We start from the raw sequence: 11278 nt of genomic DNA on the forward strand, positions 1-11278 counted from the left end.
TTAGTTCATTTCATGGGCACCCGGTTACTTACCAACGTACCCACCCTTTTAGCATTTTAGCATAGAGTTAGGTTTTTGAAATACTAACTCTAGTTTTAAACCCTAATTTGAAACCCGAACCCTAGTTCAAAACACTAATTTGAAATCTTAACCCTAATATAAAACCCCATTTTGAAAATGTCACCCTAATGTAAAACCCTGATTTGACGCCTTAACCCTAGTTTAAAACTTTTGAAAACCTAACCCTATAGTTTAAACTCAGGCTAGTATTTCAAAGTTAGGTTCGCGTTTCAAAGTAAGATATCATTTCCTGTAATTCCCCTGTGAATGCATTCAGTCTGTTGTTGTGTGAGTCAATGATTGTCTTCTTTATTTTAGATATATTGAACCAACTAAAAGCATCGTCATAATTGAATAAATCATAGTCATAAATGTACTGCTCAAAATTAATGTACCTGACCAACATTTTCTTTAATTTATTTATGAAAATTCAAGATGACAATATGCTTAAAAAAATAAAATAAAGACACTGGAAAGCAACTCAAACTTTATGCATCTACTCCCAAAAATGTCCATCCAATCTTGTAGCATGACATTATTGCTCCATTATGATTCACAAAGAGCTGTTGGCTCTTCTTAATCATCTGTGTAATGGCAAGTTTGGGACAGAACTCTCCCTGCCTCCACGCGCACTTTGACGAGCAGTCGCCTCTTGGTTTGGGGACTTGCAGCTCGGATGAGGTGAGATGTGATTTTAGTGTTGGGTTTTTGGCCTTGCGGCTCCTCGGGTGGTGATCGCCGGAGAAGCAGCTGAAGGTCTGCGTGCAAGTAAGGAGGCGGATTTGGTTGGTTGTTTTTTTTTTTAGAAATCTGAGCAAAAGAGAGGGGTGGATTTAGTGGAACACAACACTGGAATCAAATGAATGCAGGATTTGTTGAAAATTTGTCTATCCATTTTTATACCTAAAAAATATGAAAAATGAATTATTCCGAAAATCCCCCCAAGCTAAAAATAAATAAATTGTTTATTCCTTTTTATACCTAAAAAATATGAAAACGAATTCTTCCAAAAATTCCCCCAAATTATCTAATCTCCTCCCCCCCAACTATTTTTTTTCCCCCGTGCTAATTTTGGTCACTATATTGTCCTGCTATTTACTGTGGAATAGGTCAAAACATATATTTTACATGAGAGAAATCTCACAGTTCACGATACAAAAACATTATAAAAAGGTTAAAAATAAATAAATACAGTGCTAATTGTTAGCCCATCCAAGCGCACTTTAGTACAGCAAAATGATGTCGTTTTAAAAACAATTGTGTAATTCTCTTGGTTTGATTTTTATGGTAGTTTGATAGTAAACTTTAACTGAGAGTGGCAATAAACAGCTTGAACACTCTTTTTTTTATTTTTTTTTTTAACTGCCATTATATCTCAGATTTTTTGCTTACAAATCAAACCAAAAATAAAAGTGGCCGAACATCAGTTCGCTTCTCCAAAACTCATCAGGTGTGGTAGTCGTGGAAGGGTATGTAATAATTCTGCCTGTCGCTATAGGTCAGCGGCATAAATAGAGGAACACAGAAACATTATTTGGAGAACTTTTTTTTTTTTTTACAGAACAATTAAGTGGAATTAGACAATTTCCCGTAACAATCCTGATGATCTTCAAATAAGTAAGAAAGGTTACTAAAAACTTAGGACATTCACTCCAGGATTCTCACCTGAGTTATGCATGAGTTTGTTCATTCTGCAAAGAAACAGAACAAAAGGAGCAGTGATTAAGTAATATTGATCGACTTTCAGAAGAGGTGGCAAAAATATTCACACCCTATACTTAAATAGAAGTACAAATACTTTGTGTTAAAAAAGAAAAAAAGACTAAGGTAAAAGTAAAAAATCTTTGAATGTTCCGTCGTGCGAAAAAGATCTTGAAAAAAAAAAAGAGTGCTTAAAACAATTTCCCCTCGGTCCAACTCTACCTCAGTTCCTCGCCTTCCAGCAACTTGCGATAGGTGGCGATCTCAATATCCAGGGCCAGTTTGAGGTTCATCAGCTCTTGGTGTTCTCGGACCTGGCCGGCCAAGTCGTGCTTGGCGCGCCTCAGGGCCTCCTCCAGCTGGGCGATGTCATTTTGGGCCCTCTCCAAGTTCTCGTCGCCTTCCGCGATTGCGTCGTTGATGTCCTTCTTCAGAGACTCTTCCTGCAGGTAAAGGAATATGCAAATGACTTGTACTACACGTCACAAACTCACACTTAGAATTGGGTTGAGAGGTCCGAGAAAGCGCTTAAGTGCACAATAAACACGTTTCGCAACATACAGTACACAATAAAAGGCAAACAAACCAAACCAAAGTTACAAAAAGCCGACGCGAAGGGCGACACACGAAATATGCATATGAGGTGCAGGTATTGTTTTTATCCACTTAGGGTCGCCGTCCTCACATTCCACACTATCGTATGGGTACCCTTAAAAGGTGGGCGTGGCCTGTTCGGTGACGTGAAAGTCAGTTGTCGGCTGTTGACTGGCTAAACGTTAGCCACATTGATGTGAGACAGCAGTTGAGGCCATCTCAAATAATGTGTGTGTTTTTAAAAAAAAATGTAATTTCATTTGCTACTTTTGTTTATCAAAGCTATTTAAACTTTGGACATTCTGTCTCTTTATGCATTCCTTCCTCCTGGCTTGGCCTTTTTGCTCCACGAGTCTGTAGAAAAAGTCAACGTGGGAAAAATAATCACCGCAATAAACCGAATAATCAGCGATTTAAATAGTATTCAAGAAATCTGCAATGCAGTGAACCCACAAAAGGTGAACTACGATATAATGAGGGATGACTGTGTGTGTGTGTGTGTGTTTTTTTTTTCGATGTCTGTAGCCTACGTACGTACTTTGCCACCTTTGGAAACAAACCTTTCTTTTGAGAGCATCCAGCTCCCCATTCAGCCTTTGCATGAAGCGCGCCGTATCTGAGATCTCTCTTCGTATTTCTCTCACTTCTTGCTCTTGCTGTCCCGCTTTCAAAACCAGCACGTCCATCTAAAAGCAAGAGAAATCAATCAATCAATCATGTTTAATAATCAGGCATCTTCTGGACTTGTAACATCGTCTTCCTCGCCTTCTTCTGGTTCCAGTGCTCTGCTTCCTGCCTGGTGCGAGCAGCGATGTTGCCATACTGGCTCTTGACACTCTCAACAATCTCATTCATGTCCAGAGATCTCTTGGTGTTCGATGGTATAACCACCGTCTCGTTCTGGATTTGCGATTCCAGCTCTTTGATCTCCTGCGAGGAGTGCAGCAATGTTGTTAGTGGGGGGGAAAAAAACAGATCGGAGAATAAACATACTTGTTACGGTACCTCATCGTAACCAACCCTGAGGAAATCCAGCTGGCCTATCAGATCTTCCAACTCCAGAGCCAAATTTACAGCTTCCAAGTGACCTTCATCTGCTTCCTTTTGTAAAGTACAATTTTCATACATGAAAGCCTGGACTTAGCCAAAAGTGTGCAATTAAAAATATTTCTACCGAATATCACATTATTAATCACAAATGCATTTTAACCTCAATAACATGCAGGTACTATTTATGTCCACTTGGGGTCACCATACTCATCATACTTCTAGTGTAGTATCTGTTTGTGCGTTGAAAGGCAGTGGCCTAGCCTGGTAAGTGACGTGGGTGTCAATGAATGAGAAGCTGTTTCTCAATGTCAAGAATGCAGAGTACGGTCTCGTGAACATGCCAAGTATGGTTTTCCTAAGAACGAGCTCAAGAATATACTTCCTAAGTTTGTTTGTATTTGAAATTTGAAACACTTTATGTTTCTGTAAAATTATATTTTTAAAAAGCTACAACTTGAGCCATTTCAGGCATTTTGATAACAGCACAAAATGCATCTTGGGATATTTTCTGCATAGTTAGTTTAAGCTAGCAGACAAAACCAGGCAGCATCTGAATATAATAATAATAATAATAATTTTAGGCATACTTTGATTGAGAACCGGACTTGGACCGTGACCGTACCTTTTTGGTGATAATAAATTCATTCTCCAGTTCTGCTTTCTTCAGCAACTCATCCTCGTACCTGAAGCCAAAATGAAAGGGGAAATTGTAGTGTCAGTATTAGTAGACAAAACGTGTCGGCGACCGTGACCTCTCACCTCTTCTTGCTGTTTTCTGCCTCTTCCTGGTTGTGAAAGAGCGCATCCTCAAGTTTAGCCTGGTCACTGAGTAAACCGTCAATCTGTTGCTTCAGCGCCGCCTCCATTTGCTTCACCACGCCCTCAATCTTGCCCTCATAGGCCTTCTGAGCTTTCAGGATTTTCAACTTTGTGTAAAGTTTTTTGTTCTCATCGTCCTGGTGTTTCACCTGAGACACCAACAGGCAAAATATTTGAACTAAGAACGATAAAAGGCTTTAAAATGTCACTTATTAACAGCGGTGGCAAATCCAGAAAGTAAAAATCTTGCCATCGTTTGGCTTTAGCCAAAGATGCACCTGCGGCTAAAAGCAAACTGTGGCAAGCTTTTTACTTTTTGGACCCGGATTTGCCACCTTACACACTAACCTATCAAATCCAACACAATATGATTTTTTTTTGTTACAGATAGATAGATTCATTTTATTTTAAGTTTTACTTTAAGTTCTACTCTTTACTTTGTTTTTTTTTCTTTACTAGTTACTCTTTTCAAACACGAAGGGTGATGTCAATATCACGCAATATTCTTAATTGTTTTGTAAAATAAATAAATAAAATGTTTGAATGTTGCATCCCAGTCTGTTTTTATTTAACAAATAATAAATATATATAGAAAAATTGAATTTGACATGCTATCACGATTTTTTTTCTCATTAAAAAATACATATCACACAGTTTTTTTCATTTGACACAGATAAACAGGATACATGTATCTAACTGTGCATGTGAGTAACTTTAATTAACTGCGTCGCATTGGTTGAACTACAGTAATGGAATACTTTTGGTATGTTTCCTAAACACAAAGTGTTGTGGCTCTTTTCCTTCCATTTTTCTGCATGTGGTCCTCAGTGGAGAAAAAAAAAGTTTTGACATCACTGACTTACAGTAAATAAATTGCACAAATGAATTTGTAATAACTGACCTTTTCAATCAACCTGACGAACTTGTCATTGAGTCCCACCATGTCGTCCTTCTCCCTGAACTTGCCCGCCGACTGGACGTGGTTGCTCGGGTAGCCTCTGGCTGATTGGCTGCTGTAATCTCTTCCTTTGGACATGGCGAGGCGCTGAGCAACAGTGAGATCACAACAGTGAGATCACAACAGTGAGAATGAAGCAGGCTATCAGAGCAAGGATGGGTTCCGTCCACCGGCTCGCCTCCATTTAAAGCGGAGGAGGAGCGCTTGTTGCCTCCCTCCACTTCTGCCTGCGTCCAATCCAAAGAGGCAAAAGTGTAATTATAGGTAAAGGGGGCAAAAGTCGCCAACTCATATTCTGTAGGCTACTTAAGTAAAAATATATTATACTTAATAAATAAATACACCACACGGTAAAAGGTTGAACTCTTTTTTTGTAAAAGTAGAGAAAGAAAGTACAGACTCATAAATATACAAAAGTAAAATATATATTGTTTGTATGCTTTTATTTCTAGATACATTTATGGAAAAAGCATTCACATAGGCATACCCCCCCCCCCCCCAAAGAAAATTAGCTGATGTGATAAACTAATAATAATATTATAGTATTGGATTTTTCCACTCCATCGTCAAAATCGAACGAGCCTATTTCTAAAAATAAATAAATTAATAAACGAAAGAAAGCAAAGGTTTTCAAATAAGATTAAGTTCCTCAAAAAAGAAGAAGCCCTATTACTCAGGTTAAGTAAAATGCATTTGTTTTAATCTACAAAAGTAGCTACAGTATTGAACTTGGTTTTCTGCACTGACGTTAGTCACGCCACACCTCTCATCCCCCTCCCTCCAAAGAAAGAAAGAAAGAAAGAAAGAAAGAAAGAAAGAAAGAAAGAAAGAAAGAAAGAAAGAAAGAAAGAAAGAAAGAAAGAAAGAAAGAAAGAAACCCGGTGGTGGGATGTTATCCATGAGCCAATAGCATCACCAGGGGGCGGACTGGATTGGTGCGTAAAAATGCTATAAAAACCCCACCTGGATTCGTCATCTCCATCAAGTTTTGTTGCTATCAGTTCGCTCTCGGTCTGACTCCATCTCATCATCTCATCATGCCTTCCAACACCGCTGCAAGCATGTTCGGTGGTGCCGGCGGAAGAGGCTCCAGGGCGTCGGTGGCCAGTTTGGAGGGGCTGCGCAATGTACTGCGTAACGAGACCGACCGCCGGGACCGGAACTTCTCTCCGGTCCGTGCGGCCGTTCCTGCCACGACCTCCGCCGCACCTGCGGATGACAAACAGACCCTGCGGGGTTTGAACGACCGGCTGTCGGGCTACCTGGACCGAGTGAAGCAGCTGGAGAAGGAGAACCAGCAACTGAAGGATGAGATCGACGAGATTTTGGTGAAAAGGGAAACACAAGAGGGCCGCGACTGGGAAGAGCTTGAAAAGCCACTGAATCATCTCAAGAATAAGGTGGATCTCTTATTTAGGCTACTTAATATGATATCGGCCTGCTTTTGGCAACATAGATGAAATTGTCAATTTTACCTTCTTCTATGTAATTGTAACTGCCCGTCACTGATTGATTACAATTTTTGGACCAATGGGGTTGATTGATTTAAAAAAAAAAATATTTTAAATGCCACGGACTTCCGGCCACTGTCGCGACACACAGGACAAGTCCAACCCCCCCCCCCCCCCCCCCCCTCCCCCCACGGCACACAAGGGCGGAAGCGCAAGCAACGTACACGGCCCAAACGTCGCAAACAACAACCGGAAATAGCGCTGGTGCGTGAAACCCGGAAGTTAGAAGCCCGGCCTCCTCCGTGGCATATACCCCGTTATGTGAAATCAGATAATTTTCTGCACAGGTTTCGGTAATCTTTTGATTTATTTTTACATTTTTTTAGGTTTTGGTAATCATGGCTGATTTCGAAGCTGACTTTGAAGTACCTCTGCCCATGTGTCTTTATTTCCTCAGATAAAGGATATCACCATGCATAATGCCAAGATGCTGCTCCAGATTGACAACACCAAACTGGCCAACGCGGATTTCTTGAACAAGTCGGTACCATGCAATGTACCTCAGCGTTTCCCAACCACTGTGCCGTGGTACATTAGTGTGCCGTGAGACTTCATCAGGTGTTGCTGCAGGGAATGAGCCACTTTCACTTTAATTGGTCTGAACTCTGAAAACCATTATTGTATTTTTGGTTATCCATCTATGCCAGTGACATATAGTGACAGGCATAACGAAACTATTTTTTTGTTAATAGAATAAAGTAAACAATCCACCTGTTTCCATGCAGTCATACAACAGAATGTATCAAACTAAAGACATCCAGATTTCACACCATGTAATTGGAGACAGTGTCATTAATTAATAGACGTTTTGGAAATTAAAATTTTCTGGGAAGCTGTGATATTTTTTTCTAATGTGGGATATGTGCCTTGGCTCAGTAAAGGTTGGGAAATACTTGCGTATCCAAAACATAAAATAAGATTAAGTATGTCTGTGTAGATTTTCAGTCATCCACGTCATGATAATCTACAAAAGTTGATTTGAGGCTACTGGAATCTTTTTGGTTGTGAACGACCTTTTCCGCTTTGATTAAAAGGCTTCTTCAGTACAATTTTTTTGTTTTGGAAAAAATTAGAACTGAAGAAGCCTTTTAGATTATTTTCAAGATTTCCAAATTTTTCTAAAATTACTGGAAAATTTTAGAAGCCTTTAGATCCGCTTGATTTGGCTCCTTCATTTTTACAGTGTTCTCTAACTCCAAAAGCCGCTTATATTTTCTTTTTGATTTGGCTTCTTCGGGTTTAAAATAACCTAAAATGTAGGCTTGAAAAAGTCTTTTGGGATTAAAGAAGGAAAGTCTTCAAAAACCAGAAAGAATCCAGTTGCCTTGATTCAACTTCTGCGAACTTTGACAAAAATAATAAATAATTCCATTCCTGTTGTTGAATGCGAGGTTCAACGATGAGACGAAGGTGCGGAAGGCGATTGAAAATGACCTGGAAGATCTGAAGAAGAACATCCAGGACACAAAGCTGAGCAACAAGCAGACGGAGAAGGAGATTGATCTGGTGAAGGATGAACTGGCCATTTTTGAGCAGCACCACCAAAACGTGAGTCTCAACCTCAAAACCACCAAATCCACTTTCGAGCGTCTCACGTTTGCAGGCTGTGGCCGACCTACGTGAGAAGATCAAGAAGTCTGAGGTGAAAGTGGAGATTGAAACTCGCAACTCCAACTTGCCCGAGATCGTCAACAATATCCGCATGCAGTACGACAAACTTGCCACCAAGAACCTGAAGGAGACCGAGGACTGGTATCAGAGCAAAGTACCCGACATCCAGACTCGCGATCCTTTGCGCTTTTCTGTACTCGCCTCACTGTGTTGCTTCCTCTTCAGTTTGAAAACATCGAGGTTGAAGAGGCCCACAACGCCGAAGCGCTGCAGTCGGGCAAGACGGAGCTGAAAGATCTGCTCAAGCAGAAACAATATCTGGAGATGAAGGTTCAGGGTGCGCACAGCACGGTGAGGCCATCCAAAATTCACTAATCCAGCTAGCCATCAAATTTCTTTCGGTTGTTCTCAATGGGGTGAGCTGGGGGCCTTTCCCAGGTGACTTTGGGTGCACTCTGGACTCTTTGCTAGCCACGCGCAGGACATTTACAAATCCAAAAACACTGCCCTGCCAATATTTTAGGACTGTCTCCTCCAGTATTCCACCTGAAACTGCTCTTGTACAAAAAAAAAGTACACGGTGTCCCAAATGAGGCCTTCAGTACGTGACAGACGTTGCGGTTTTTGTAAGCATATTTTATCCCTGCTGGTTTTTGAAAGTCATCAAGCGGAAGGTTGTGATGTTGGTAACGAGCCGTTACTCTTGAAATCGAGTCTTTTTTTGATGCGGAGTGCCAACAATGTCAAACGTCGAGGGGTCCAATCTGGCCCGGGAGGACAAAACTTAAATTGTGGTTTTTCAAGTCAATTTCTGTTGTTGCTAATTTTGTCACTGGAGGTCACACCAACGACTACTTCAATGACATTCTGAAATTTTGCGGTTATTTGGGGTTTGATGCCCAAAAATTGCGTCTGTTTCAGATGACTCTACAATAAGAGAATAATAAATAGGAATATAATCAGAATGTATACGTATTTTTTTTTGCACCAAAAAAGGAAATATTTGACCTGTCATTTATAGCTTTTTAGCCACGGACATAGTGGTTTGGCCGAAAGTGGCCCCAAGAACTAAAATGAGTTTAACACTCCTGACTTAGACTCCCTGTCTTTGTTTGAATGCCTGCTCTAGGAGTTCAGTGTTTTGTTTTGTTTCCACAACGTCTTGCCAAGCTAAAATTTTACTAAACGGCTTCAATGTCAATTGGTAAGCTATTAGCAAACTAATGATATGCTTACAAAAATGTCTGTCTGAATGATACCGTAAAACAAAACGGGGAAAAGGAAGCGTATACTGTAGTGACTTTTGAAACACGCCCACTTTCCACTGACTGTCTGCAGATCTACAATCTGGAGGAAAGCCTGAGGTTCACCAAGATGAATAACGGGCAGCGACTGGGCCCACTCAACCGGGCAATCTTGGACTTGGAACAGCAGCTGAGGAAGGTGAGAGCACATGTGGAGAACCAGCTGGAGATGAACAAGGACCTGCTGTGCGTCAAGATGAGACTGGAAGCCGAGATCGATAACTACCAGCAGCTGATGACAGGCAATGTCGACAGGTGGGAGCAGTCGGATGATGGTAGAAAAAAATGACGTCACACTTTTTAATGCAAACCTAGACATGACTTAGTGGTAACGAGTTAGTATTTTGTGCACACATTTGATGTATATTGTGGTCAGTTGAATTTTTTCCTCTCGCGTCATCAGTTTTTTTTGGGTGATGGGATTCTCGTGTTTCACACTCAGTGCATTAATGTTCTTTCTCGACAGCTTGGACTTTTCTTTCGAGGATGCTTTGGCCTACGGTAAGTCCTGCACCCAATTGGTAAACTAAATGAATTATGAGTGACCTGATCTTCAGCCAAAGCCAATTAACTTTAAAAAGAAACCCTGACTGTAATGACAAGTTTGCTCCATGTGATCTATTTGGTTGTTACTAGCATAACTATGAGATCAATTTTTCAAAAATAATTTCCAGTTTAATACATTTTGTAGAAACTCTTATTTGTACACGATACGCCACCATTGTTGTTTGCGAAACGTAGAATGGCGCTGTTCTCTAGAAGCAAAACAGTGCGGTTGAGATAGTGCCCCTCCTCCACGCGTGCTCTCGTCGTCATTCACCAGAATCATTCAAAGACGAAAGCGCGGCGTGGGGGAGGGGAACTATCTCAACCGCACCGTTTTTCTTCTAGAGAGCAGCGCCATTCTACGTCACGCAAACAACAGCGGTGTATGTACTAGTTGTGTTTAATTATTTGTTGTTACATTGACAAGATTTGTTACAAAATTGTCCGTTTGTATTCTGACAATAAAAACGTACATATTTCTACAAAACTTATTAAACTGGAAATAATTTTTGAAAAATTAATATAGTTATGTTAGTAACAACCAAACAAATCATATGGAGCAAACTTGTCATTAGTCAGGGTTCTATAATAGCTCAATATTTTGTGTAGCCTACTGGTGTCTGTTCATTTGTTTGAATGAAATTTAATTCAATTTAAGTCTTGAGTCGCTGCATACAATGTGGTTTACCAACCAAACGGTGACCAAGATCACATTTGTTTACTTCCAAAGACCAACAAAAGCCCGATTGGGTCTCCGAGAAGCAGGAAGCGGCAAGAGAAGTTGTCAAGCAGGAAAATGAATCAGCTCCCCCAGAAACTCCTGAAGTCAAAGTAGAAGCTTCGACCGATGCAACCGACGGACTTGCAGTCAAGAAAATTATTATTAAGAGCTCTTCTTCCTCATCCTCCTCTTCTTCTGAGTCTGAAGAGGAAAAGGCCAAGAATCAGGGTCAAGAAGAAAAAGCTTGATTCAATGGTTTCTTGCGGTTATGTAAACAAACCTGCAAATGTAATTTCTGGTCAAATACAAAATGATAAACAATATTGCTCTTTTTTTGCACACTTTCAAAATAAAGGATTCGATTCAATATCAAATTTCCTTTTTTTCTGTGTGACATTTGTCG

At 40.4% G+C, this 11278-nt stretch overlaps 2 protein-coding genes across 2 annotated transcripts; one reads left to right on the top strand and one right to left on the bottom strand.

Annotated features, from left to right (window-relative positions):
- Window positions 1-631: 631 nt before the first annotated feature.
- Window positions 632-5307, bottom strand: LOC144054714 (keratin, type II cytoskeletal 8-like). Its single transcript, XM_077569940.1, has 9 exons — window positions 5126-5307; window positions 4165-4373; window positions 4028-4088; window positions 3361-3456; window positions 3121-3285; window positions 2916-3041; window positions 1984-2204; window positions 1726-1751; window positions 632-818 (listed from the first exon to the last, which is right to left on the bottom strand). The coding sequence occupies exons 1-9, from the start codon at window positions 5258-5260 to the stop codon at window positions 637-639; spliced, it is 1221 nt and encodes a 406-aa protein (XP_077426066.1). The 5' UTR covers window positions 5261-5307; the 3' UTR covers window positions 632-636.
- An 848-nt stretch (window positions 5308-6155) lies between these two features.
- Window positions 6156-11249, top strand: LOC144054696 (keratin, type I cytoskeletal 18-like). Its single transcript, XM_077569916.1, has 8 exons — window positions 6156-6582; window positions 7091-7173; window positions 8085-8241; window positions 8297-8458; window positions 8530-8655; window positions 9643-9863; window positions 10075-10109; window positions 10885-11249. The coding sequence occupies exons 1-8, from the start codon at window positions 6220-6222 to the stop codon at window positions 11121-11123; spliced, it is 1386 nt and encodes a 461-aa protein (XP_077426042.1). The 5' UTR covers window positions 6156-6219; the 3' UTR covers window positions 11124-11249.
- Window positions 11250-11278: the final 29 nt, after the last annotated feature.

Source organism: Vanacampus margaritifer, chromosome 1, assembly GCF_051991255.1.
Source record: "Vanacampus margaritifer isolate UIUO_Vmar chromosome 1, RoL_Vmar_1.0, whole genome shotgun sequence".
Taxonomy (NCBI): Eukaryota; Metazoa; Chordata; class Actinopteri; order Syngnathiformes; family Syngnathidae; genus Vanacampus; species Vanacampus margaritifer.

Bases quoted from the DNA above. Each gene is read 5' to 3' on its own strand.
- LOC144054714 (XM_077569940.1), bottom strand. From the start codon at position 5,260: ATGTCCAAAGGAAGAGATTACAGCAGCCAATCAGCCAGAGGCTACCCG. The intron at 3,286-3,360 runs GTACCGTAACAA...CACTCCTCGCAG, and splicing joins TCAGGGTTGGTTACGATGAG to GAGATCAAAGAGCTGGAATC. The intron at 3,042-3,120 runs GCGAGGAAGACG...TCTTGCTTTTAG, and splicing joins AGCACTGGAACCAGAAGAAG to ATGGACGTGCTGGTTTTGAA.
- LOC144054696 (XM_077569916.1), top strand. From the start codon at position 6,220: ATGCCTTCCAACACCGCTGCAAGCATGTTCGGTGGTGCCGGCGGAAGA. The intron at 8,459-8,529 runs GTACCCGACATC...CTTCCTCTTCAG, and splicing joins AGGACTGGTATCAGAGCAAA to TTTGAAAACATCGAGGTTGA. The intron at 9,864-10,074 runs GTGGGAGCAGTC...CTTTCTCGACAG, and splicing joins ATGACAGGCAATGTCGACAG to CTTGGACTTTTCTTTCGAGG.